The sequence below is a fragment of the Rhyacophila brunnea genome, unplaced genomic scaffold, assembly GCF_057557595.1.
Source record: "Rhyacophila brunnea isolate RB1 unplaced genomic scaffold, BYU_Rbru_1.0 scaffold_11, whole genome shotgun sequence".
Taxonomy (NCBI): Eukaryota; Metazoa; Arthropoda; class Insecta; order Trichoptera; family Rhyacophilidae; genus Rhyacophila; species Rhyacophila brunnea.
The window spans coordinates 12,471,480-12,497,122 of record NW_028232763.1 but is presented as its reverse complement, the minus strand read 5'-3'; the positions used below and the strand labels follow the sequence as shown (position 1 = coordinate 12,497,122).

General features: G+C 33.5%; 2 protein-coding genes across 2 annotated transcripts in view; one reads left to right on the top strand and one right to left on the bottom strand.

The window, feature by feature from the left end:
* The first annotated feature begins 706 nt into the window (after positions 1-706).
* eff (ubiquitin-conjugating enzyme E2 eff) lies at positions 707-12,284 on the top strand. Its single transcript, XM_085958848.1, has 5 exons — positions 707-825; positions 1,473-1,536; positions 2,248-2,279; positions 8,485-8,668; positions 10,212-12,284. Exons 1-5 carry the CDS (start codon positions 802-804, stop codon positions 10,349-10,351), a joined length of 444 nt encoding a protein of 147 aa, XP_085814974.1. The 5' UTR covers positions 707-801; the 3' UTR covers positions 10,352-12,284.
* Positions 12,285-12,294: 10 nt separating this feature from the next.
* Cad88C (cadherin 88C) overlaps positions 12,295-25,643 on the bottom strand; it is a 73,289-nt gene continuing 59,940 nt past the window's right edge. The window contains exons 21-27 of the mRNA XM_085960459.1: positions 23,612-23,800; positions 22,269-22,555; positions 21,210-21,462; positions 18,789-18,974; positions 15,169-15,504; positions 14,228-14,426; positions 12,295-12,687 (exon numbers count right to left, since the gene is read on the bottom strand). Coding sequence (XP_085816585.1) covers positions 12,329-12,687; positions 14,228-14,426; positions 15,169-15,504; positions 18,789-18,974; positions 21,210-21,462; positions 22,269-22,555; positions 23,612-23,800 — 1,809 coding nt within the window. The 3' untranslated portion in view covers positions 12,295-12,328. The remainder of the gene's footprint in view (positions 12,688-14,227; positions 14,427-15,168; positions 15,505-18,788; positions 18,975-21,209; positions 21,463-22,268; positions 22,556-23,611; positions 23,801-25,643) is intronic.

The following is a 25,643-nucleotide window of genomic DNA, read 5'->3' as shown; positions in this document are numbered from 1 at the left end:
TATTATATAAACAAAATATGCATAATGTATCAGTACCTACCTACCTTGTTGCAATACTGTGACGAATATAAACGTAGATACTAATTTTAATTTTCAGGTAAGTAAGTAGATATAATATGGAAACATCATGCTAAAGGTGTACAAAATGTATTTTCCGTGTCAAAACCTCGTGGTCTTTTAAATGTGCCAAAAATATAAAGTAGAAAGCTTCAAGAGCGAACCAAAAATAGCGCTGTTGAAATATTGACGTCATTTCCACATGATATTGCATATCGTTATACAAAAATGCTGTATAACTAACAAAAAGTGGTATTTATAACACTTTAGGTAGGTATTTATAATAAAAATAGTATAATTTAAAAAAAATTATCGTGTTATAAGAAAATTATGTTTTAAAAATAATATGACTAGCTGAGTAAATCGATATTGTAGTCGTCATGAACAGACAGCAATTGGCTGGAATGAATAATATGTGTCATTTTCGAACGTCTTTTACCAGTCGATTATCCTGTTTGAGCTACGCAGTGGCCGCAGGAAATACGTTTCTTTTAACACGTTTAGTGATTAAATGGTTATTTATCCAGTGCGTGTTTTCATAAATAATATAATATTTTATTTATATTTCCTCAGCTAATTGCAAGGTTTGTCACCGGGCGTGTAAATACGTGAAGAAAAGACTTTCGACTCGAGCAGTAGTTCTGCGTTTAGAAGGGAGCCATCTTGCAATCTCTAATCAAAGGTCTTCGGCTCGCGGTTTCATTGTCTGGTGTTAGGCCAGTTAATACAGTATAATATAATCAAATGGCGTTAAAACGAATTAATAAGGTACAGTACACATTCCATTCTAATAAACGGTTTCCTCCGCTAATTTCTCACTCGGCGAACGCCGAAGATTACATCCATTTTACGCCCTGCTGATTGTTTTACCGATGTGAATAACATTGAAATTCCTTCTCGGCAATTCCGGGTGCTAAAATTGTTCATAAATATGTCGTGGCTTGTCATGTTGTCATATATCGTTCTCGACGTTAATTTAATATGCGGGCTCCGCATTATCGACGTTTTTTTTTGTAATTTGCAACGAAAATAATTGTCGCGAGGGGACTAGCTGCATCCTAAAATGTCGGAATTACAGTATATCGACGATTATGAACAATACTCCGTGTTTCTCGACAATGGACGTTTTTCTTACATGTTTATGTAATTTTCAGACCTCAACGCTGATGATCAATATTTTGTGCAACATCGTGCCTCGATTTGTAACATGAAATGTGGCATTTATTTTTTTTACATCGGTTCTCTGATGTAATTGACGAATTTTTAAGTACCTGTGAAAGCCCAAGTGACATCTGTACCGCGAGACAGACGTTTTGTGCAATAATTGAAGCAGATAAACAGTTATTGTGAAGAAATTCTGTCATTGTGTTATTAATAGACAGAATGAAGGCTGATTGTCAACTTGTTTGTTGTAGGAACTTCAAGACCTTGGCAGGGACCCTCCTGCACAATGCTCTGCAGGACCTCACGGCGAAGACTGTAAGTTTTTCCATCATTTTGATTCACCAGCATGACTCATTCCCTTAATATTAATAAATATTTCTAGAATGTCACGGAAGCCTTCGGTTATCCTCACTTAAAAGTCAATATCTAGCATTGATAAGTGACATTTATTTCATGCCTGCAAACATCAATTTGAATGATTACAAATAGCAACAATACTTTGAATATTAAAAAAATAATTATTTTCTAAATGACTCATACTTTTTATCATGCAGGGATAGGATACTTTCCTTAACTTTTCAATACCAAATTTCAGTTCACAGATTAAATACTTGAACATGGCATCATTCATACAATTTGTACATAGGACATGTCAATGAAATTCCCTTATTTCCCATGGAAACAGATTATAAATCAGAAACTTCCAGAATATTCCGACTAATAAATCTTCAGCATTGCAATGTATTTGACAATATTTCGTCTAGCATCCTTTATTGTGTGACATATTTTCAAACAAAATAATATTTGACATCTTGTTATTATACACAACCAGTGTGAAGTTAATAGAAGACACTGCACATGCTCAGTACAAATATTTGATTTGAGTGTAGTAGTATTTCGTTTTACACTTGTGTATTTTAGCCATATTTTTTCCTCCTAAGAAATGACCATTAATTCAATTATTATTATTTTTATGGTCTTATCAATTTAATGAAGATTCTAATAATACATTATTTTTGTTTTCAGTATTCCACTGGCAAGCCACAATTATGGGACCTGTAAGTGTTTTTTTTTTTACCAATATAACTATGCACTGTGGTTTTATGATTCATAGAATATCTAATGTGTTTGACGTTTTGCTGTGGTGTATCTGATGGTTAAACTAGATAGGCATTAGTTTTTTTTTTTTTCGATTTGATTGGTTAACCGATATATGGTTAAATTGCTGATCATATTTTTGTGTTTTTTAATGATAAAAGATGGCAAGCTTTCTCTTCTACCTTGGGACATAGCTCAAATCTGGGTAATTGGTCAAATTCACATAGGTACCTATTATTCTTTCAATCATTTGTTATGCATTCGGCGCATGAATATATTGGTTGGAAACAGTGTGGTCATCTTTTTGTACTTCTTCTAGATATACAGAATCTCAAAAACGTGTAACAAAACGACTAGAATATTTAATAATTAAATATGTTGGTGTACAATAGTATAACATAATTGAGTTTGGTGATAATTGAACAAGTACTAGTGACATTAAAAATTACTTACAAATGACTGTTATTACAAATCACCATAACATTTTAGCTTGACTTGTCTTCCTGTCACGATGGTTGAGAGGTAATGTGTCAGCTTATAATGTCGTCGGTCCCAGGTTCGAATCCCAGGTCTAGGAAAAATAAAAATTTACATGTTGTTTTTCAATGCGTGTTTGGATCCATAGCAAAATAGGTTGAGCAAACGGCCAACATCCGTTCCTTGTAAAATCACAAAATCTGTGTATACAACCACTCCACTCTATGGAAGTCCATACGTATTATGATCCTCTTAGAATCCAACATGGAGATGTAAAAGTAAATGTTTTCCTTTAAAAATATTCTTTTTTTCTTGGAATAGTAAGTAATAATTGATCATTTGAGAACAAGACCAGATTGGTGAAGACAGTTATCTAGTAGAATTTACAATCGTATATTTAACTTTGAAGTCAATTTTTTTAATTTGCTCACCAGTGTATTTGTATTCGTTCAATCCACAATTACAGAAAGGTTGGCAACAAAGGTTAGTAAGGTAAATAACCAAAGTCACTCCTAAATCAAGTATATTATAGGCCCTCACAGAATGTAGGTCATCTAAAATGTTTTTTTTTATGTGGAATTGTAAAACATTTGCCCAAGCCATTGAGTCCTAGCTCTGGATTAAACACACGTTGAAAAAAACTGAATTGGGATTTGAACATGCGACCTACTGATTTGGAGTCAGACACTACCTACACTTACTCCACCAGCGAATTAGTATCGATGGGTCCTCACAAAAAATACTGTTACTATGGTGACATGATTCACTATCGTAAATCAGAAGCTAGAGCGCTTTATTTCTGTTTATGGTTGCAGATTCGAATCTTGTGGCTGGATCAAATTGTTATTTCAATCAGTGATTGATTGAATGACTCAATAGTATAACCAATTCTAGTAAAATTCATCTGTTACGATACACTGAGGTTTTATAATCACAAAGTGAAAACGGTGATTTATTTTGTTGTATGGTACGTTTAAGGGTAAATAAGTATTGTTTTTTTATATCAATGGCATTAAGTGTTGTCAAGTTCATCCAGTGGATAAAATATATTAATCCTCATTCGATTAACTGTCACATCTCATTAAACAACTGAACTGTTAAAAGCAGAAAGCTTTCATGATTTAGGACGTGTGCACACAACAACTAGTCACAGGCCGGATGATTATTTCAGGGACAGTTTAGGCTTTTAGGATTTATATGAAGACATGTGAAGGTGCTGCACGTGCATCAAGCGGGGTAGTTATATACGGGGAATTTATAGTATGCATTCAACTTGACCTTGTCAGATTGATGCACAAGCGGCACCTTCGCATGTCTGCGTGATATAGCATTAAACTCATAGCTTATTCTCGATTTTAACGCAGTATAATTCATACATTATTTCTTCAACTATGAAGTATTTTACAAATCTACAATATTACCATCTCATATTATATCCAAAACTGAAGCCATCCCATATCACCTTAATAAGGTTTTTTTTTGTTTACAATATAAAGTCACAACAGAGCAAGTGACTCGTTTAATAAACTGCATCCTCAATATACAACATTATTTTTGGCTATTTAACACGTTGACCGTGGAGCATTTATTGACTATTTAATTACCACATTTAAATAACATGCTAATAATATCGAATGGCCAAATAATGAGGGCACAACAGGTGTGCCGTCCGTGTCGAAAGGATTAAACACTGTTTGAATATTTTTAAATAATGCAAAATTTAGATGTCTTCATAAACTGCTTTAGCAATAATATGTCAGCTATTGCGGTGGTTTCTGATACTTCACCATGTGTTGTCTGCAGGGATGGTCGTATGGTAATGTTATCAGTGGGATGGGTATTGCTACAGTCCAGTGATTTCCAACCCTTTTAAACTTTGATGAATCCTTGGTAATATTTTGTTTCAGGAAACTCTTTCCTACGTATTGTTACGCTTCAGAGAAAATATAGAATATTTTCATTTTATGCTCGGCTTACTGCAAATGGACATGTATATATTTTGTGATAAATTTGTGGTTTTTTATTATATATTATAACTCTTGAAAATGTCTTACCCGCATGAAATTTTCAAAATGTTTTATCGTTTTACTAATATGCAGTGTGGAAAGTAGGATTATTTTTATTGCAAATTTTGTAAACTCCCCGGAGCCGGAGCCTCGATCACTAGACTTCCCTAGAACCCCTGTTAGGAATCACTGCTATGGTGTTAACTATTTCGAATGATACATCTTTAATGTTTCTTACCATTAATGGAAAGTAATTAGGCAAATATACTTATTATCATAGTGACATTATGGCTTATCTCCTTCAACCCCCCACTCTTGCTACCCGCTCGAACTAATTGATCCTTATTTTTTAAATATGTGCATTTATAAGTATATGTTTTCATGTTTGATTATCATTTTTAACACCAGCTGGTTTCGTCTAATATGCTTACAATTATCTGTTTCTAAAAATGCCATTATTTATGTCATTATTCAATGCCATTATAAAATGCCAATTCAATTCCCGGTCGGATATTTATTTTTTTGATAAAGGAGATAGTGATTCATTATGTGTCAAGCCTGCAAAGCTAAAAGGGTTTAAGAAACAATTATGTGAACATTTTTACAATATGATTTACAATTTTTTCACCGATGTCCCACTAAAATAGTTGTTACTTTGTCACGGAATGATTCTTGATGATGGGACTTGTGGGATTCCTAACTTATCTTTGTCAGTCTCCCTTATGTGCATTTGCTTTAATGCGATTTTGATCGCATAGGATTTATTTATTAGTTTTCCATATTTCAGAATCATTTCGACATTTCGCATAATGCAATCGGGGGGTCCACCCATTGGTGTGAGGCAGTGTGCAGCCAATTAAATTTTATATCACCATGCATGCTGCGGTAATCAAAACTGACAGTGAGCTCTGTATGATTTTTGAGCATATAGGCGTCTCCATTAGCGGTGTGGACAAATTCACTACTCAAACACTAAATCAGTATTGACAGGTTTGACGAAGGATGGGAATTCCGGAATAGATAGATGTACATATTTGGTTTTTGTATCATATCTTATTTATAGAATTCTAATTTTAACCCATTTTTTGAACTTTTCTTCAATTCAGCATAGATTTGTTTCTTGTAAAAAAGTTGAGAGAAAAATAAGAAGTGGTACGAATTCTTTACATTGTTTTTGAATTTAAACAAACCCAACTCAAAAATCAACTGTTTAACGATTTTAATGACAATTCATTATCTGAGGTCACTAATAGAACATTTTAAAAGTGAGCTTTTGCGTTTATTGCAAGTTTATAAATAAAATAGAAAAAACTAAATCAAATGTATATGTTATGAAACATTTTAGTAATCATTTCACTATTCCACGAAAGCATTTGATATTTTTTACAGGTTAATTGTATCACATCGTTTGTATGGCAAATTTGCAAATTGACAGACTAAAATTCATTCACTCGTCTTATGGTGGGGTGTAGAAGACATGCACTTAGAAATGAAGTTAGTCTTATGCCCCTGCTCCATTTATAAGTAAGTCACAACGATTTAAACTTGTCTGCACACTGGGATCATTGGATTTCAAACACGTTTGTTACTTCGTTATTGTTAGTCGCCAGAATTCATCTGTTGATCACTATGCGAGTTCGAACTGACATTGATACACAATCATTCAGACCGATAAAAACATGGAATTGTACAATTTTTTTCATTAATTAGTTTATTAATTTACATATTAGAAAATAATAGATTTAGTTTTAGCAATTATTATTTATATGAATTTATAAAATTCTGAAAAGACAATGGAAAATTTGGATCTTTCCTTTGGACTCAGGATTATTGGACAACATTATAATGATGATATAATAGCGCCTGTACACGTACATGGATTTACTCCCAGCAACAGTGTGTATTTTAAACTATTGCGATAATAACTATTTACACGTAAAAGTGCTGACTGTCTCAGCAATCTAATTCTTCAAGGGTAAGCGAGACGCGATGTTATCATTTTATAGTACTATTTGACAGGTCGTGAAAATTGGTTAACCTCAAAATGAGTCTACACCACTGTAGTTTGTTTTTTTACCGGCAGATTCGCCATTGTCATTTTACTATGACCATGACATTGAACAAATCCCCACTGCCTCGAACTTTTTTCATTCATGCATGCAATCTTGCAACTTACATGATAATACATGTTTACATGTACATTTTCTTTATCATATTAATACTATCGATCGAAGGCACTGAGTGTTTGAATTTAAATTCTGGTTTATTTAAGTTTTGTACTATTCCATTTGAGTCGTTTTTTGCGACCCGGGTTTCGCCTTTCGTCAGTGTGTATTTACCTTTTGGTGAGTGCACATAGAGCCTGAAAATGCCGAAAGGCGAAACCTGGTCGCAAAAAATGACTCAAATGGAATAGTATAAAAGTGAAATCGATTAGAGTACATTTTCTAAGACTGATAATACGTAGTCAGCTGTAAATCCATGGATGTGTAAATGTGGTGTAATGTTTAGTTATCACAACTGTGCCCGCATTACCACAATACAGAAAGACGATTTAGTATTAAATACCATCAATATTCTTATAAACTTGTATTGACACTGCTATTCTGACTAGATTCTTTCTCAGTATGTAGTAACACCTAATGCAAATATTTAAAAAAAAAAAACAATCGATTTTTTTTTTAAACTAATTTTTTCTGAAGGCCATCAAAGAATATGCTCATTTAAGTAAGTACACAAATCTAAAAAGAGTATTTTTTATCTCGGAAGAGAAAGTGAAAGCGAGTTAGCATATTTTAAATTATATATTTATTATGCTGTGAAATGAAATTAAATATTATTATGCTGTGATTGTTCTATCATAAAATTATTTTTCTTGCAATAATTCAAAATTGATGGGTTTAGTGAAAAATGACAAAATGTATAAATATTTGCTTTTATGAAATTATGCCGAAAAATTCAGTATTGAATAGAATTCTGCATGAGGGTTTTCTTGACTTGATAAATGATATTGCATCATATCAAAACTGGATGAGTTGACATAATGTAAAAATAAAATGTCACATGGAGTGAATATACTTTTTGAATCAGAATTTTTCCTAGTCAAGTTAAGTTAACTCACAATAATTAGTTCATTGGATAATCACAAAATGTTCCATTATCTACGCTACGTTGAGGATTTGTTGTAATTGGGGAGTCAGCACTAGACCAAAACTAAACAAAACATTGTTGTGGATATGCCGAGTGTGTATATTGATCATTATAAACTCATTTTTGATTAAATAACTGAGGCGAGCCATGGTTGCTTTCAAATTACAACCAAATTGTAACAGAAATATTATTTTTAGTCTAAATAACATCGTATTGAAGTTATTGATCTTATGCTGTGATTTTTGCTTCCATTGCTAAAGAGTCTACTCTTTTATTTGGGAATCGTGGCTAATCATAGTACTTATTGCAGTAACACGGCACTGATGGAGCTCTGTAGTGATTTTGGTTGCCACACATAATAGTGTTAGTTACGAATCAAACTTAACAGTTAAAAAACATACTATCTTTAAATATACTACGCCGTCCAATTAATCATCCAAGTGTGCTGCTTGAATGTGGATTTACTCCACTGATTTACCACACATCACGCAGACACTTGAACTTGTAATAATTATTTGTGTTTTGTCGACAGGTTGACAGTCCATACCAAGGAGGTGTGTTCTTCCTCACCATACATTTCCCGACAGACTACCCATTCAAGCCACCTAAAGTAGCTTTCACAACACGGATTTACCATCCCAATATCAACAGCAATGGCTCAATCTGCCTTGATATACTGCGATCCCAGTGGTCACCTGCACTTACTATTTCTAAAGGTAACATTCTTAATTTTTGTTCGTAACTGATTTTCGGTTTCTATTATGCTGATAAATATCCAACGTCAGTTTGGTCAATTAAAATTGTTGGAAGTTTGCTATTTTCATACTGGATATTATAATTGAGTATTCCGCCGTAGGAAACATGTTGACATTGATACTCAGAAATTTTATTGAGAACAATTTGCAAAGATTAACTCAGGGAAAACCCCAAGTTATTATGTATTAATTAATGTATACATGAGCTATCAAATCAAGTGCTTAAAGTCAAACAACGTTATCTACAAAAAAGTTAACTACAAACTGTTTTTGTTTTTTTTTTAGATAATGTTATTTTACATGATAGTCAAACTCTATGTCAATCTTTTCTAGTTTCTTCTTAAATCGTTGGTAAAGTTTAACGTTAACTACATAAAATTACCTGTTTTCATATTTTTTTAAAACCATAACTATAAATTTTAACATCCTTATAAGCAAGATAAATGTACAATACACAAATTATAAAATTTGAACATTTTGGTTTTAAATAAATATCTCCTTTATTGAGTTACAAGAAACTAAAAAATGTGTTTTGGTTCTCCTGTAAAGTTGCACTTTTGTAGATAGTGTTGTTTGACATTAAGCCCTCGAAATGTAAACAAATTTTGCTACTTCAGAAAGTCATTTTTTGTCATTCATCTATTTCTTAACAATTGTTAATTATTTTTCCTCATTTTATTATTCATACTGTACATTTATAACTGAAACAATCTCGTTTCATTAAAATTTTTATATATTATGTCTACTAGAGACATTATGATTAGCATGAATGATATCAATGTCCACACATGTGCGCTTTCGTGTTCAATTTTGCTTCAACTTTTAAGTAGTTTAAGGCACATATCAGATTGAATGTTTTTATGAACTGCCTTTAACTATCTACATCTGCGCGTCAAATAGTTCTCAACTGTTCACCGGTGTAAACATATAGCAGTATTGTCATCTTTTTCTATGCTGATTATAATTCAAAGGTGTGAATATTATAACATTATCTAAAAAAATAGTCATTTTGGCATTTGGCGTAAAATTATAGTATGTACTTTATATACTTTAATAGTAAGTTTTATACTTTACTCTTAAACATTTTTTTTTTTAAATTAAAATAATGGTAGGGTCATTGGTAAACACTGATATGAAGTTTCACGGAATGTTGAACAGAAATCTATTTGTGGTGGAAGTACATGCGTTAATGCGTGCATCACTGTAAACGCGGTGCCTTTGGACGAATTTGAGGCAATTTTAAGTGCATGCACTTTGGCATATATACATGGCAAAGGAGATTCGCAGTTGTAGTGGTACAAACTACTTACTATTTGTACTACTTATGTATGCCTTTATAACAGGACCAATGTAACTGCAAATCGCTTTTGCCATATCCACCATTTCCATGGTGCCATGGTAGGATGATTCCATGGACATGGGCTTATATGAGCCATAAAGTAGATGGTAGGGAAAGATTCTGTGAATGAATGACATTCATTTATTATTATTTTAATGTTTTCAGTATTGCTGTCAATCTGCTCGCTGCTGTGTGACCCCAACCCAGACGATCCCCTGGTTCCGGAAATCGCTAGGATATATAAAACGGACCGTGAAAAATATAATGAATTAGCTCGAGAGTGGACGAGGAAATATGCCATGTGATGAGCTGGCGCCCGCCCGTCGCACTCTCCCTTCACATCCCCCCGCTCCCTCCCCTCCCCCGCCCGCTCCCCTCTTCCTCGGCCCCCTTCCCCCCTGACCCGTCCCCAACTTATATTTTGTTAAACTAATTCATTGTCGCGAGAACGTTTGAGCGGTGAAACGAGCATTAAAGAAAATCAAACATCGGTCGCGAAAAAGATTTCCCGAGCGAAGTACTCGATTCAGTACATTTTCTGCGATTATCGCAGTGCGCGCGTGTGGCGAGAAGGCGCCGACTCTCAGCGACAATTTTTCTATTTATGATTACGAGAAGGACGGCCCCCGCGCCCTTTCGCCCGCAAAACGCTTTCGACCGGCCCGACCGCTCCCACTACCTTACGTATAAGTATGAAATAGCTTTTTTCATTATGGCATTCTTATAATATTATTTAATATATTGCGGTCGCGATGAGACATGAGGATCGATACCCCGTCCTCGCCCTACGGGCGCGCGGCCGTCGCGAGAGAAGCAGGTGCGGGCGCAGGCGGCGGAAGGAGAAAAATCGACCGGCCGGCGCCGTCCGCCCGCGTCCCCCGTTTGATTTTATGCCCATTAAATCGCATCGGGAAGTGGCGGATCCCATCTCCGCCTCGGACGGCGGTTCCATAAGCGCATGTACATATTTATTGTTATAATTTTGATTTATTTTTATACTAGTGCTGGTTTATGACGAGTCTCCCGGCCGGCCTCGCCCCGACGGTTCGGGCCCGTGGATCATTTCTCCTCGTGGAAAGATCCCGGTCACCCCACCGCTCTCCCAAACGCCGTCTCTCGCGTCCGAGAGGCTCCCGTTGTATTTTAATGTAGAGAATAAGATTTTTCTATGTGTAAAACGAATAGTTTAACTTCCGGTTCAAATTTAGTCTCGCTGTCATTTTAATTAAATCGAAAACGTCACCCACGCGATCCGTTTAAAAAAATTGCGTTCCCCGGTTTTTTTTGTTCGATCGTTTGAATGAAAGATCGTCCCGTTTTGTGATACTATTTCTACTTCTGTGTCTGATGAAATTATTTTACCAAACGTTTAGAGTTACTTCAATACAATATCATGCTGTCTTATTTTTATTCAATTGGTTATATGTAATATTTATGAAATATGCATATGTCTGTCTTTTTGCTGATCAGTGGGCATAAAATATTTATGTAAGGAACATTAAAATAAAAAAAAAATGCAAACTGACTTTCGCTTGACTTTTGTGATTTCTTATTCTCGAATGACTCATACCTGTGCTTTTTAAAGATCCATTGAAAACTGTGATTTTGCAGAATTGTCTCGAGTCTGGCGTTGCCTTGTTACATTATTACCAAAAAGAAATATTATTTATTGCTCAGTCGATGACTTGTTAATAATTTAGAAGTGAAAGTAAAGTCGAATCCTCAGGCCACGTTGCAGTCCTTCGATTACCTGTGCAGTGTTGCTTTTGGTTTTCTGGTTTTTAAGATAACGGAGCAATTTCCGAAATACATGTCGGAAGGGCCCGACGAATTGTCTAAATTGTGTAGTACTTACATTGTATCAGTGGTCAATATATTATGCCTGTGTCTGTGTGGGGGATGATTCAAAAAACTATTATCGATAAAATGTTAAATCAAAACTATGTTAGACTAATTATTATTGGTTATTTTAAGGAGTAGGGAATGATCGGAAGAGCCTTCGGCGTTTTGTTGTGATTCCTGCCGACGATCTCATTTTCTAAAACTCACCCGTACTGTCAATTTGTGAACGAACCCGAGGACGTTTAAATAAATCAGTCTTTTAAATTTGATCGTGAGAAACGAGGACTCTATAATAATATATAAACTCAGATTTTATGTCAGAAACATCCAAAATTAAGCATCATAATAAAAACTTTTGTAAACTAATTTAACAATAAATAATACATAACTAAAAAAGACCATGTTTGTAATTTACACATTTATTTAATATTTATCATGTATTACAACTCAGTTGTTTCAAGATTTTTCGTGTTGTTAATTTGTTCTATCTGTTGGTATACGTTGTATTTGGATTGGTTTCTCTGCGGATCGCTGCTGAGAGAATTGTCTGGCGAGTGGAACGGCTCCGTGTTGATGAAGTACGGCTTTCCGTTGGCCAAGTTGTTTTCTCCCACCACGTTCTCGTCGAGGGAGTCCCTCTCGGACTGGCTGACCTGGTCTTCGTCGTTCTTGTACCAGTCGTTCTCGTAGGCCCGCAGCCAGATTGGATTGCTGCCTTGCGTGCTGTGCTTGTTTGTGTTTGGCACTCTGCCACCTGTACTGCGGATCGTCATGTCCGACTCGCCCGGTGCCGTGGATTCTGTAAGATTACCGGTGATATTAATAAAATATCTCTCAATCTCATCAGATATGAACATTGATTTGGATTAAATTCAAATTCAGTTCGAGTATAAGCTATTTAAAAATGTAGTCCTCTCTGAATGACTATTATTTTTAAGCCCAAGTAGAGCAATACTGATTACATAATAAGATAAGACATTCAATAATTGCAGATCTTGATGCATTCATGATGGGTCAAGTGACATTCTTGGCCAACTGAAATAATCAGTTATGATAAATTATCAATTGATGCAATGGTGTTTTGTTTTAAAAGTGAGATTATTTATGACTTCTAGAATCATTGTATTCTACCGGGAATTCATTGAAATTCTAGTTTTTGTGTATGTGGCGTGATCCAATTGTTTACAGACAGGGCAAATATTTAAAGCATCTATCATATAATTGTTTATTTGTCTTTGGATCAAAATGTCAATGCAGGGTGCATGGAAAAATGCTATTTTTCTGAGTAAATTACATATTTGATGTTTTTTAACTATGTACATTAACATTAAGGTGACGCATCAGTGAAACGCCAAATAATTTTCAACTGTACGCGCGACGAAATTTTGGACTCGCTGCCATTCAGTGAGAGAATGTTGACCCAGAAGCACGTCACTTTGCTGCGTGATGGCGACGGGTCAATTAATTCTAAAATCGTGTAAAGATGACTAAAAACGTTAGCCATTTACTTTAAAAAGAAAACATGTCAATGAATATATTATTATTGTTACTAATAGAACAATAAAAAGAACATAAAATGGACGTATGTTGGATTTATATGACAGATAATATTTCGTTTGACAGGCGTCATTTTCACCCGCCACCCGCAATCCGCGCATCGCCTAGCAACGATCTTTTTAGACCGTGCCTCAACTAATGCATGGCCTTAAATGTTCAATGGTAAAAATTATAGTATGGAAACTGGTCTATATAATACTTATCGGTATAGAAATATATGACTTGATGTGTTGACCTTGGTATCACAACTATTTCTGTTAATCTTTTGCCAATTTACTCCCTCGATTTTGACAGGTGGAGTAATGATAATCTAAGCTTACACAGTGTTTACCATGATATCTATGTACTCACCAAGACTCATGGTAAAGATTTTTATCTCATGCTTGCGCAGACTAATGCTGTGTGCGAAAGGAAAAGGATAAGTTTTAAAAATATAATAATAACTTGAATATGCTAAATTAACCATAATGCATAAATGAGAAAAAGTACCAGTTGAAGCAACGCCTCTGAATTATTAAATTCCACAGAAATATTGGAGTTCCCATATAAAGTGGTCAAAAAATCAATCTTCGCTCCTGAAAAAATATTGATTTTAGACTAATTGCCTTTTATCCTTTTGCACACAGATAATTATTTCTTGTTTGAACATTCCTACTACATGTCCTGCTTAGGAGAGTATAAAAAATATGCGATATTTTCTGCTTCCACCGAACAGCTGGTCGTGTATGTTTTGAAAACCTTGCCATCATTCTTCATGATCACATTGTTAGTTTGTGTCGTACCATAAGCTGTTGCAGTTGCGGCCTTTAGTCTCCGAACATAATTAGCCCTCTGTGTGAGGCATAGCATTAAGCACAGGATAAGCAGGACTCCCAGGAAAAGAGATATGGAGACCAGCCAGAAGACTGTTTGATTCGCTGTCACGATGTCTGCCGAGAGAGGCTGATATTCGGCTGGCTGAGTATCCAATACATTGAATTCCTGAAAGTACACTTTGTAAAGTATTGATGATGTGGACATGAACGTGACACCCACAAATTCAATATTAATTCTTGGTGCATTATTCGTTGGAAACATGGTGTAAATTTGTGACTAGATTTTTTTTTTTTTTTAGAATTATTAATAACCGTGTCCTTGCCTTTTCGTACAAGGTACAGGATTTGATTGAAATAATGCTGGCTACAGCAAACTTTTATTTCACAACAAATTCTAGAGAAAAAATACAGTAGTGTTCCCTAGATTTAAATGGCTTGGTTTTATACGATTTCCATTGGGCATGTTTTCTATAATTTAAAAGAAAATGATAGAAGTACATATTTATCGGAAGAAAAGTTTTAGTTGTCTATCGAAAAATATCAATGCTTCCAAATATCAGTATCAAAAATGGTCTTTGTTTGTGGGAGCTCTTTTCTGAAAAAAATGTGAAATGTCATTGATATCGAAGTAGAGTAGAATCGGAGGTAAGGTAGTTCAGATAATTGAGAAAATTCACTTTTTGTAAATCCGGATAACTGAGGTTCAGCTGTTGGTCAAAAAATATATATGCTTTTTGATATATTATTATTTTGTATGTAGTGTAAAAGACAGTACTGACCCTGGGCATAGTGACAATATACATGAAAAATCATGGGGATTTTTAATTCCCTGTATAGCTGTGTAGCACAATATGTTCACCACACTATAAGTCACAGTAAATGTTTTATTTGTTAAAAATATCGCTAACCTTAAAAAGTGAATCCAATTGTTCAATATTCTTGTCAACCAATGTCAGTACTTCGTTCACTTCAAGCACTGAATGGTCCTTTCCATCAACTAAATGCATGTAGAGATCAGTTTTGGTTCCATCAACTGAACCGTCTTTATTTTCGTGTACTCTGAAGTCATCCACATTAACGATAGCCCCAGTGACATTGGCAAGACTCTCTCGGAATGGAATCACTCTATCCCTCACTTCAGAAGGGTGTTGCCTCAATACGAATCTAACTCTTTGATCTTCGCGTAGCAGATAAATAAAGACTCTGGCTACGTCTTGAAGACCGCCAGTGTCGTTGGCCAGAACCTAAAATATTAGATGGCAATTAAAGATTGAGCATTTTAAACCCTCTGTACTACAACATTTGAAAGTGATTCCAGAATATTTTTAACAATTGGCGACGATAGAAAAGTTACGCTTTCTGATTTGGCAGTACTGAATATCTATGTTCATTAATAAAATGCAAATGGTGGCCTGCTATTGTTACTTACACACTGTTATTTGCAATTTGATATAAATTTTTATTGGTTGTATATAAAGAATTTCTTTTAGGCATGTGGAACGATGCAAGGTGTTTTGTATGATCGTGTCAAGTGAATTATCAGTCCTATTTACTTTTCATCTTCAATTTCATATTATATAATATTAAGACTCCATTTCTATCTTAGGTAAATTTATCAGATATTGAAAACCTTATATATGAGGCTACTATTTGCAAACACGGGTAATTCCCAAAAACATAATTTGCACAAAATGCAATAAACTGTTTTACAGACTAATAAAAAATTAGAGTGTATTCTTTATGCTGGTGTGCGGTTTTCCCCCCGCTTCCGCATGTTAACACTGCGTTCCCTCCTATTGAAAACTTGCAACAGTCGGAACACGATGACACAATGCTTTCCATCCGCGAGTGACGTGACGTGAACGCCAGCTTAAAGGATGCGGACTCTAATTTGTTTGATTTCCAAGTTCATCTGTGTAGTACAATTTTTTTATTATTAACCATGCCCTTGCTTTTTGGTACAAGGTGGTTTTGTTGGCAATTTTGAACAATCATGTGACAATGTGACAAGGGCGAAATTACAAAATGGTTTTGAGATAAACAGTAATAAATACAGTTAGAAGAATGAGGTTTTCCTTTATAATGATGTAATTTTGGAAAATATAGTACCAAAATTTAATACTAAATAATAAAAAATAGTATGGTAGGTTGGACTTTCATCTTTGTGTCCATAAAGGTTTTGTTTTGAGTAGAGTATTAACACCCTCTTTCATCTTTGTTTTCCTAACAATGTTTAATGATTGAATACCATTTATTTTAACCACTTTTATTATAAATTTAACACAAAAAACACTATTTTCTGTTCAGAAATAATAAAATAAAACAGTAGTGTTACCTACTTAAAATAAATATCTCAAATATAAAATAAAATTGTGCGAAAATATACATGTAAACCTTTATTCTAAGTATAATTCAGTGTTTTAGACAGTTAATAATTTTTGTTCCACCAAAGAATAATTTCTAGGTATTTTTGCAACTAAAGTTTTAAACAATATGAACTTACTTTCGTCATTAACCTCACGTATTTGTTTATTTAATGCATCATTTTTACATGAAATAGCGGAATTAAAGTCATATAATTACTTTGTGCTATGCTATTTCATGGTTCTGATTTCTTTTCACCATCTCCACGATTCTTTGACCCCTTGAAATCATTGTTTTCACTTAATAAGTGATTGATGAAAAGTGACTAATCTACCATAGAGCAAAATAATTTCAGAGACAAAGACGAAACTACATTTTCACCAGTGTTACCCTTACACCGCTTTACATCGAATGATGCTAGCGATGTTGTAAGAGGCGTTTCGTTCTTGTGTCTTTAAACATTTTTTTCATTTGTAGTTACACACTGACTCTGAAACCAATTATCATAGGAGCTTCATCCCTGTCACTAATGAAGTGATTTTTCTGATGTCAGTTCAATACTTAACTCATAACCGTGATTTTTGTAGTTTCACCCTTGTCACCCTAAGCCCCCGATTTAATATTTGAATCAAGCCATAGTTGGATTGAGCCACTATGCAAGTCTGTAACCATTTATATACCACTAAAATGTTAGTCACATGACTATTTGCTAATGTGAAACTAGCCGTCTTTGAAACTAAACGATTGTGGAATAAACCACATTTGAAAGTTTCGCATGATTTTGATCTGATGTTTTGTATGTAATAAAGCCGGGTTTGAGGCTACTAGTCTAAAAGTGTATTTTTCTTTACAAAATGTCATTCAAGGTTAACGTTTCAACAATATTGGAATGAGCCATGTTTGCAAATAGTAGCCTCATATTATGTACATACAGATTTATTGTTTATATTTATGAAAGTGAAGCTGAAAAAAGTTAACTAGGTAGCTAATAATTTAATTTATTGCAGATTAGCAAACATTGCACTTTTGAGGTTTGAAATTTGTTTTGTATGGAAAAAATACCTTGTATTATTATGACACATTATAAATAAACATACAGTACTACAAAACATTTAAACAGGCTACCATGTTTAAATGCATCCAAGACAGATCAGGGTATCTTAATCTTTTTGGACCGTGACCCCTCAGAATAGGGTATTGTTTTGGTTTCGCGACAAAAAAAATTCTGTCCAAAATGAAACAAGCTTTTTTTAGCTTCCAAAAAACTTTTTTCCGTCCAGAATCAAAGTTGAGAGACTTATTTGATCTCTTCCTGCCAACAAAATGTTCTTCAATACGATAAAGTTTTCTGCCTGTATTGAAAATTCTGTAAAGAATCCAGTTTTTTCCAAAGGGTTTTAAAAATATAACAGTTCTACATAATATCATGTAATGTATCGTACATATGCTAGGCATTTATTAAATATTTATTTTTTATTGTGCGAACAACTTAATGTCCCAAGTGACCCAATTTTGGGTCATGATATATTAGTTATCAACACCCATTGATATACTACTGGATGAATCACATTATGCTTCTTAAAATGACGCCCGATTTTCAGCGACTCAGTCAGTGTTAAAACTTACTGTTTTAATATCAGCGGACTTAACTCGATAAAAGCTCACTTAATATTTGTCTCGAAAACGACCCGGCAATAATTATGAGTAAGCCCGATCTAGCTTGCATCTTACTCTAATAGTCAGCGCATGACGACTTGCTCTGTCCGCTCAGACATGAATTTTTGGTAGCTTGCAAGCTTTGGGTTGCAGACCCTTCGGGTCACTATTCCAAGAATGCAAATTTAGTTTTACAGCCAGGGTAATACGGATGAAATTCGGGAATCCATGTTAACAGTCTTAACGCATTATACCTACAAGGAACTATTAAATGACGATATTCATAATATCTTCTTTTGTGGTACATTTTTAAAATGACACTTGTATGGGAACTCCTCATCTAGTAGTATATCAATGTCCAACACCTGACATAAAATAATAAATTTTTCTATTTATATTAATTTAATCACACTAAAAACATTGCATTAAGTGTGTTATAGAAAAAGTTCATATTAACTCTAGATATTGAATGTTGTAATAGATATAAGATAGAAGATTTATTAGGTACCATAAAGTCAAAATATCCTTTCATCCCTTTCTGTGGGTCAAAATTCAACTGGACAGCTCCTGTGGCTTTGTCAACGAGAAACGGAGGACCTTGCAAATTATCTAAACCTTCCGATAGAGTTCTTTGAATGTCTCCTATCTGATAATATGACACATGTGCATTCTCACCGTCATCTGGATCCAGAGCCTACGAAAAAAGATTTATAAAAGAATATAAATTATCTACACATTATTTTAAAGGCTTACATAATGTACATGAAAACATAGGTGGATTATTCACATTGAATTAATATTAAAACACATTGACTGCTGACAAGATAATTACTAATTAATTACCACATTTAATAGTTTGCTAATTATATCTAATGGCCACCTAATTGTTACACGCCTAGCACATCTTTAGCGCTGAAAGACTTAATGGAGACTGCTTCAGAAACAAAATATATCAATATTTAATTGGACACAATGGTAAATCATAGTAGAATGTGAATATCAAGAATTACAATTTGTAGAATTCATTTATCTACACAAACATGCATGTTACGTGTATGCTGCAGCCTAGCAGTTAGCAGAGTTCAACAATGCTGTAAAGGTATGAATGTGGACTTGAAATGTAAGTAGAGTCATTTTCAACCATCTTCATTATGTATTTATCTGTCTACAAAATAATGAAAATACTATATGGAGCAGACCAATATGTATGTCTAAAACCAGGCTCATTTACGAGGGCCCTTTTATTCTTCACCATGCTACATCTGTAAGTAAGTCTATGGCTGTATCTAATTATTTTTAAAAAAGTTACATCAACACGATTTTATAGAATCAGCAATAATTGAATTACTATAATAAAAACCTTTGCACACTGTTTTTATTTCAAAACGTTTGGTTGTTTTTAATTGTGTTGAGTTGCAGGAATTCCCTCTAGATTGGGTACCTAATAAAATAATTAACTTGAAACTTTGATGAATCATAATAATGTATGATATCAGCTCCCAATAAAATGCATTACTAAAAATTATTGATTTCTTGTAACAGATTAGTAACCATTTTGTGAGAAGATTTTATGATTCTAGTACCTTCCTAATTGATTTCAATTATTATTTTTATCAAACATAGATGGCAGTGACGGTTTCATGAAATTTAAGTATAAATCAGAGGTTATTCACCTCGGTACGTTAACCTATTACATCATTTGTTATTGATAATATTTTTATATGATTATTAAAAATAACGACAAATCTGCACATTCAACTACTACTAGTAGGTATATTATTTGATGACTACAATATTATGTACTTACAATTTGGTAAAAAAAATCAAATTAAACACTATCCACTTGGGTAACCATGGTAAATGTACCGGAAAATCATCATTTCTGCTGTAAGATACGTATTGTGGACCTCTACGGTGTAAAAATATCTTAATGGTATTTTTACGAGGATTGGTTGCTAAAATAGCGTCCTAAAGACATTTAAAAAAAAAAACAGCACGTCATTTTGACACGAATTGTTTTGACTTTCGCACGTAATTGGTTTCTGAAAATGTGTACAAATGTTGAATGTACGAAAGTAGGGCAATATAAAAAAAAAACATCAAAAAGTGTACTATAAAAATAATTAAAAAAAAAAAAAAAAAAATGAGATAATATCAATGGGTATAATAAAGTTAACGAGGCATATTAGCAATCAGTTGTTTTCTTTATAAACTTGTCAAGAGATAGTTGAATACCACCTTTTTTTTCTTTTCTTGATATGGAAGCGCAGTTTTTGAATTATCAACAAAAATATAAATTTTAAGAAATGTACGAAATATCGAATTGTACGAAAGTCGAAGGCCGCCTGTAATAGATCAAAAATTTATATAGAGAAGTGATACAGTTCTAAATTAACTATTTTTATTATGTAGAGAGAAAAATATGCCACAATGACGGTAAAATTATTTGAAATGACGCGACAGTAATTACCTACTAATAATATAGGTGAGCATAATATATTAAACTAAAGATGTTTAAGAAAACCTTCTTCAATAGAGATGGAGTCAAAACAAAGTGAAGCAAAAAAAGGACCCAATATCTACTAAAAACATACCCCATTAGCATAGTTTTGACAGAAAATGAGACATTGTCCGAGCGAGAGTAAACAATGCAAATGCAGTTGAGAAGCAAGTCTAATTGCTACCTACTAAAAGAAATAATTTCTAGTAGTTCAATGTTAAATTCTATTGTTCCAATATAATTTTGATTCAAACTAAAAGCTGGGAGCTTTCTCATTATTGTATAGAAAAATGGCAATTAATTACGACAAACCTAAACATGCTTTAGCAATTTTATAAATCTAGAAGAAGGGTTTCTTCAACATCAATGATTCAAACTTTTTTGAATTAGAAAAAGAGACTGGATATTCGGATGTTTAAAAATTCTGACCTTCACATTCATAAAAAGAGTTCCGAAATCAGCTGCTGTTGTTACTCCACCTGTAAAAATTTCACTAACAAATTTGGGAGGGTTGTCATTGATATCTGTGACATTAATCAAAATTGATATTATGGTATCTTCGAATAATTCCAGATCTTCTGATTCCACATATTTTGGTGCGACAATACAGTCTTCCGTTGCCTGTACAACAAGGGAGTGACCCGTCTCTATTTCTCTGTCGATTTCTTTGGCTAGAGACAATCTGAAAAAGAAGACAGAATTAAATTTCATTATTAAACAAACAGATTTAATATGTTAATTTTATAATTTCACATCTAATTGTGGATTACAAAATAAGAATGACTGTAAGCAGTTTTTATACATTGTTTATTTGTTTACAATAATGTATGTTGGTCTGGACCAGGCTTGAAGGATTGTTACTTATTGTCAGAATGGCAATATTTTCTAGCATACGTAGGTACCTACTGTAATAAAATGTACATCTCTCTTTAAAGTTTAAGCTATAATGACATAAATATTAATTCAAGGTGATTATGTATACAGGGCACACAATAGTATCAATCTACATACAGGTGTCACGTGTAGTAGTCATACTTATTTGTTTACATTGAATTAAGAATACATAATAATATGATAGACGGTGTTGGTTAGGTTTCTTAAAATTCATTAAGCCCTGCCCAACCAAACCATAGTAGTTAAAAAATATTCTTCTATCTATAAAATATCTAAAATTATGCATGATTTAATGGCATAATTTAAAATATTTTATAGATAGACCAATATTTTTTGACCATTAAGTATCTATAATGGCTTGGTTGACGCATGGTTTAATTGAATTATAAAAACTGATCAACACTATCTGCAATTTATAGATTTAGTTCAATGAAAACAAATACGTTGTGAAAATTACTGTCAAAGTTTAGTGTGCACTATTTATGTTGGATCGTAACAGTCTATCTCCACCCTTCGTCACTGCCATAAGCTTCTAATTAGTCATATCAACTTTTAGTGTAGAAAAACTAACCATTTTAATATAATAAATCTTACTTGTGTGTGTTTTGATCCAATTCAAACAGTTCCTTGTGATTACCCCTCACAATAAAATAGCAAACTGGCACTGTTGGATCATCAAGCATGTCAACCTCATCTCTTTCTATGACTGGTGGCAGAGTCACCCATTCGTCTCCAGGTGAGGAGTGTTCGGTGAAGTTGACATTCATCTTCGATTGGACAAACCGTGGCTTGTAATGATTCACATTTCGTACGTATATTGTCAAATCTAAATCTGAACTGAGAGGCGTAGGAAGTCCCAGATCGTAGGCTTCCACTCTTAGCTGGAAACAAGTGCAAGGGTTTATCATTAATTGTCATCAATAATTGGCGAAAATATTAATGCTATATTTCAGCTGGGGCATGGTCTAAAACAATCGTGTCAACGCAACACGAAGATTGTGCAAACAACGCGTGCAGAATTAAACATAATTTGTCATAAAAATTCAACATACGTCCATTTAATATTATGTTTATTGTTCTATTAGTAATAATAATAATATATTCATTGACATGTTATCTTTCTCAAGTAAATGGGTAACGTTTTTTAGTCATCTTTACACGATTTAAGAATTAATTCCCCCGACGCCATCACAAAACAAATTTACGTGTTCACAGCTCGACTTTCGCTTTCCGATTGACAGCGAGTCCGAAATTTCGTCTCACCTATAGTTGAAAATTATTTGCCGTTTCATTGAAGTAGGTATGCTCTTAAATGAAAGTTCGAGCGGTAATGCAGTTTACTGCATTTTCATTTGTTTTAAAAACAAAGAGTGATGTTTTCACTCTTTTTTATTTTAATTTGTTTTGAAACAAATGAATCATTTTTTCACTTGTTCCTTTTGATTCCATCATTGAACATGGATAATTAAAAATAGTTCTGTGTTTTTATTATGTGCGAATATTCTTCCACACAATAAAAGTTTTATTTAGTAGTAACTAAAGAACACTACAGACATCATATTATATGGATGACCCCTTACATTTAAATATTAAACGATCAATAGATGCATTCAAGGTAAGAGGTGTTAATTAATAAATAATAACTAATTTCTTTCATGTAGAAAATAATGACATTATTTTCTATACACCTAATATGTAGTTATTTTCTATGTAATAGTTATTACAAAGAAGATAATATAGACAAAAAATAAAATCCTTTCATTAATTAGTTTGTAAAATTCAGACATATCTTTTACCTACAGAATTTGGCATGTGCACAGTCTGCGTGAGCGAAAACTGCTTTCATTTGATTGTTCATACTAAATGTGACTGCTTCTGCATATAACTAAAAATTACAAATTGTTGTAAAAATGTTGTGAAACATTATTGTGACTTACATCATAGATTTTCTGCTTTTCTCTGTCTAATGAATGCTTAAGATGTATTAATCCTGATGTCGAATCAATCGTGAATGTTCTCCAGTTACCCATGACATCCTGTTTCAAACGATACCTGACCGCACCATTTGGACCAATGTCGCCATCTATTGCGTGCACCTCCACAACGTTACTTCCTATCGTTGCATTCTGTAAAATAACATTGGAGATTAGAATCTTCATGAAGTTGAATTTTAACAGTGTGTGTATTGGTTCTAGCAAACTGAAATAGGAGACTTCATTATTCTTTCTTTTCTTTTGACCATGCCAGATCCTAATAGGATCATATTGAGACCAACATGGAGTTTGCGAGTTAAGCCGACGATATGAGCCTCCACAGAGTGGAGGTTTGTATTAACAGATTTTTGTTTTCACGAGTAATGGATGTTAGCCACTTGCTCAACCTATAAGTTCCATGCTCTGACTCTAAACACAAATTGAAAAACAATATGTATTTGCCTGAACCAGGATTCGAACCTGGGACCTACGACACTATAAGCCAGTGGCGATTCTCCCTTGAGAGCGGTGCACACCCACCCACTCAATTTATGCGAAAAGACTTTTTTAAATGAGTATTTAATTTATATTTGATTAATTAAAAATGTTCTGATCTATTACCGTAATTAATTCATATACAAAAACAAATTCTAATATGTGTTTTTAACCGGCTATTTTAAATAATAATATTATATGTTGATGGGAGCGATATCCGACATCGCTCGTACCAAAGCGCCCAGTAATCTAATTTCGATTTCTTTGCAATGAGAAAGAGCGTCGTCTGTCGCGTGGAATAGCAATACGTAAATATTTTTTCTACGTGCTCCGGAGCAACAGTTTCAGTCGCTCTCGGCCCGAACGCGGCTTTATCGGTTTTAAAACAATACAGCCCGTATCACACGTACAATTATTGTTTGACAATTTTTATTCAATATTATTATAAAAATAAATTCTTTTCACAGTACGTATATTAAATTTCTGCACATGTTGACAACATTTCTCAAATTTAGGCGAAGTACAATTTAAAAATAAACTTCAAGTTTTTTTCAGTTTGATGACTAAATTCACAATGTTTATCAATTATGATATCTCTCCAAACTAGCTCTGTAATACGTCTGACTTTTTAGATAAAAATAAACTCAAAAATGAATTGTCTGTTATTTACAGCTTGGATAATTTTTATAATGCTGATGGCGCCTCAGCATTATAAAACATTTTAATCGAAAAAAATCTCATTGACACATTTACGGAAACGGTTTTACTATTAAATTTAATTTTTACTATTCCGATGACATCAGTGGAAAGCGAAAGATGTTTTTTCACACTCAAACGGATCAAGTGTTTTAGTAGAAACACCATCGCGCAATCAAGATTGAACGCATTATGTATGCTCAGTATCGAAAAAAGAATGATACAAGAGATTCCTGACTTCAACAAACGCGTAATTGAAAAATTTGTGTCGATGAAAAACAGAAGAATGGATTTCTCATACAAATGAACAATAAATCCCGGTCACTGCCAGATACGAGATATTTCGTTAGTACTAATAATTCGGTCAAAACAAAATAGTTTGTGTCAACCAGTTTGTGTTAAAGTTTAAAATCCATTTTTTTCAAGAAAAACTGTTTTTAGAGGTACAACAAATAATAAATAGTGAGTTATTTATGATTTCTTTTAAATGTACTAAATTAAAAAAACCAATAGTTTTTTTTTTGATTTTTTGGTGAAGTTTTGATGAAGGCAAATGCCTTTTTACGGCAGTCAAAAGGTGAAAAAAGTGAACTCCCAGTAAAATAACTCACCGGTCTCCACTGCTATAAGCCGAAGTGTAATCTACTTGGCCATCGTGAGGCCCATTCTTACGTGTCAAATATACAAGTGGGAAATTAAATTTAGAATCAAGGTTATAATATTTCCAACATATCAAGTGACTACCACATACACAGTTAAAATATAGAATATTTGCAATATGATTGTTCAATAATTAATAATTGAA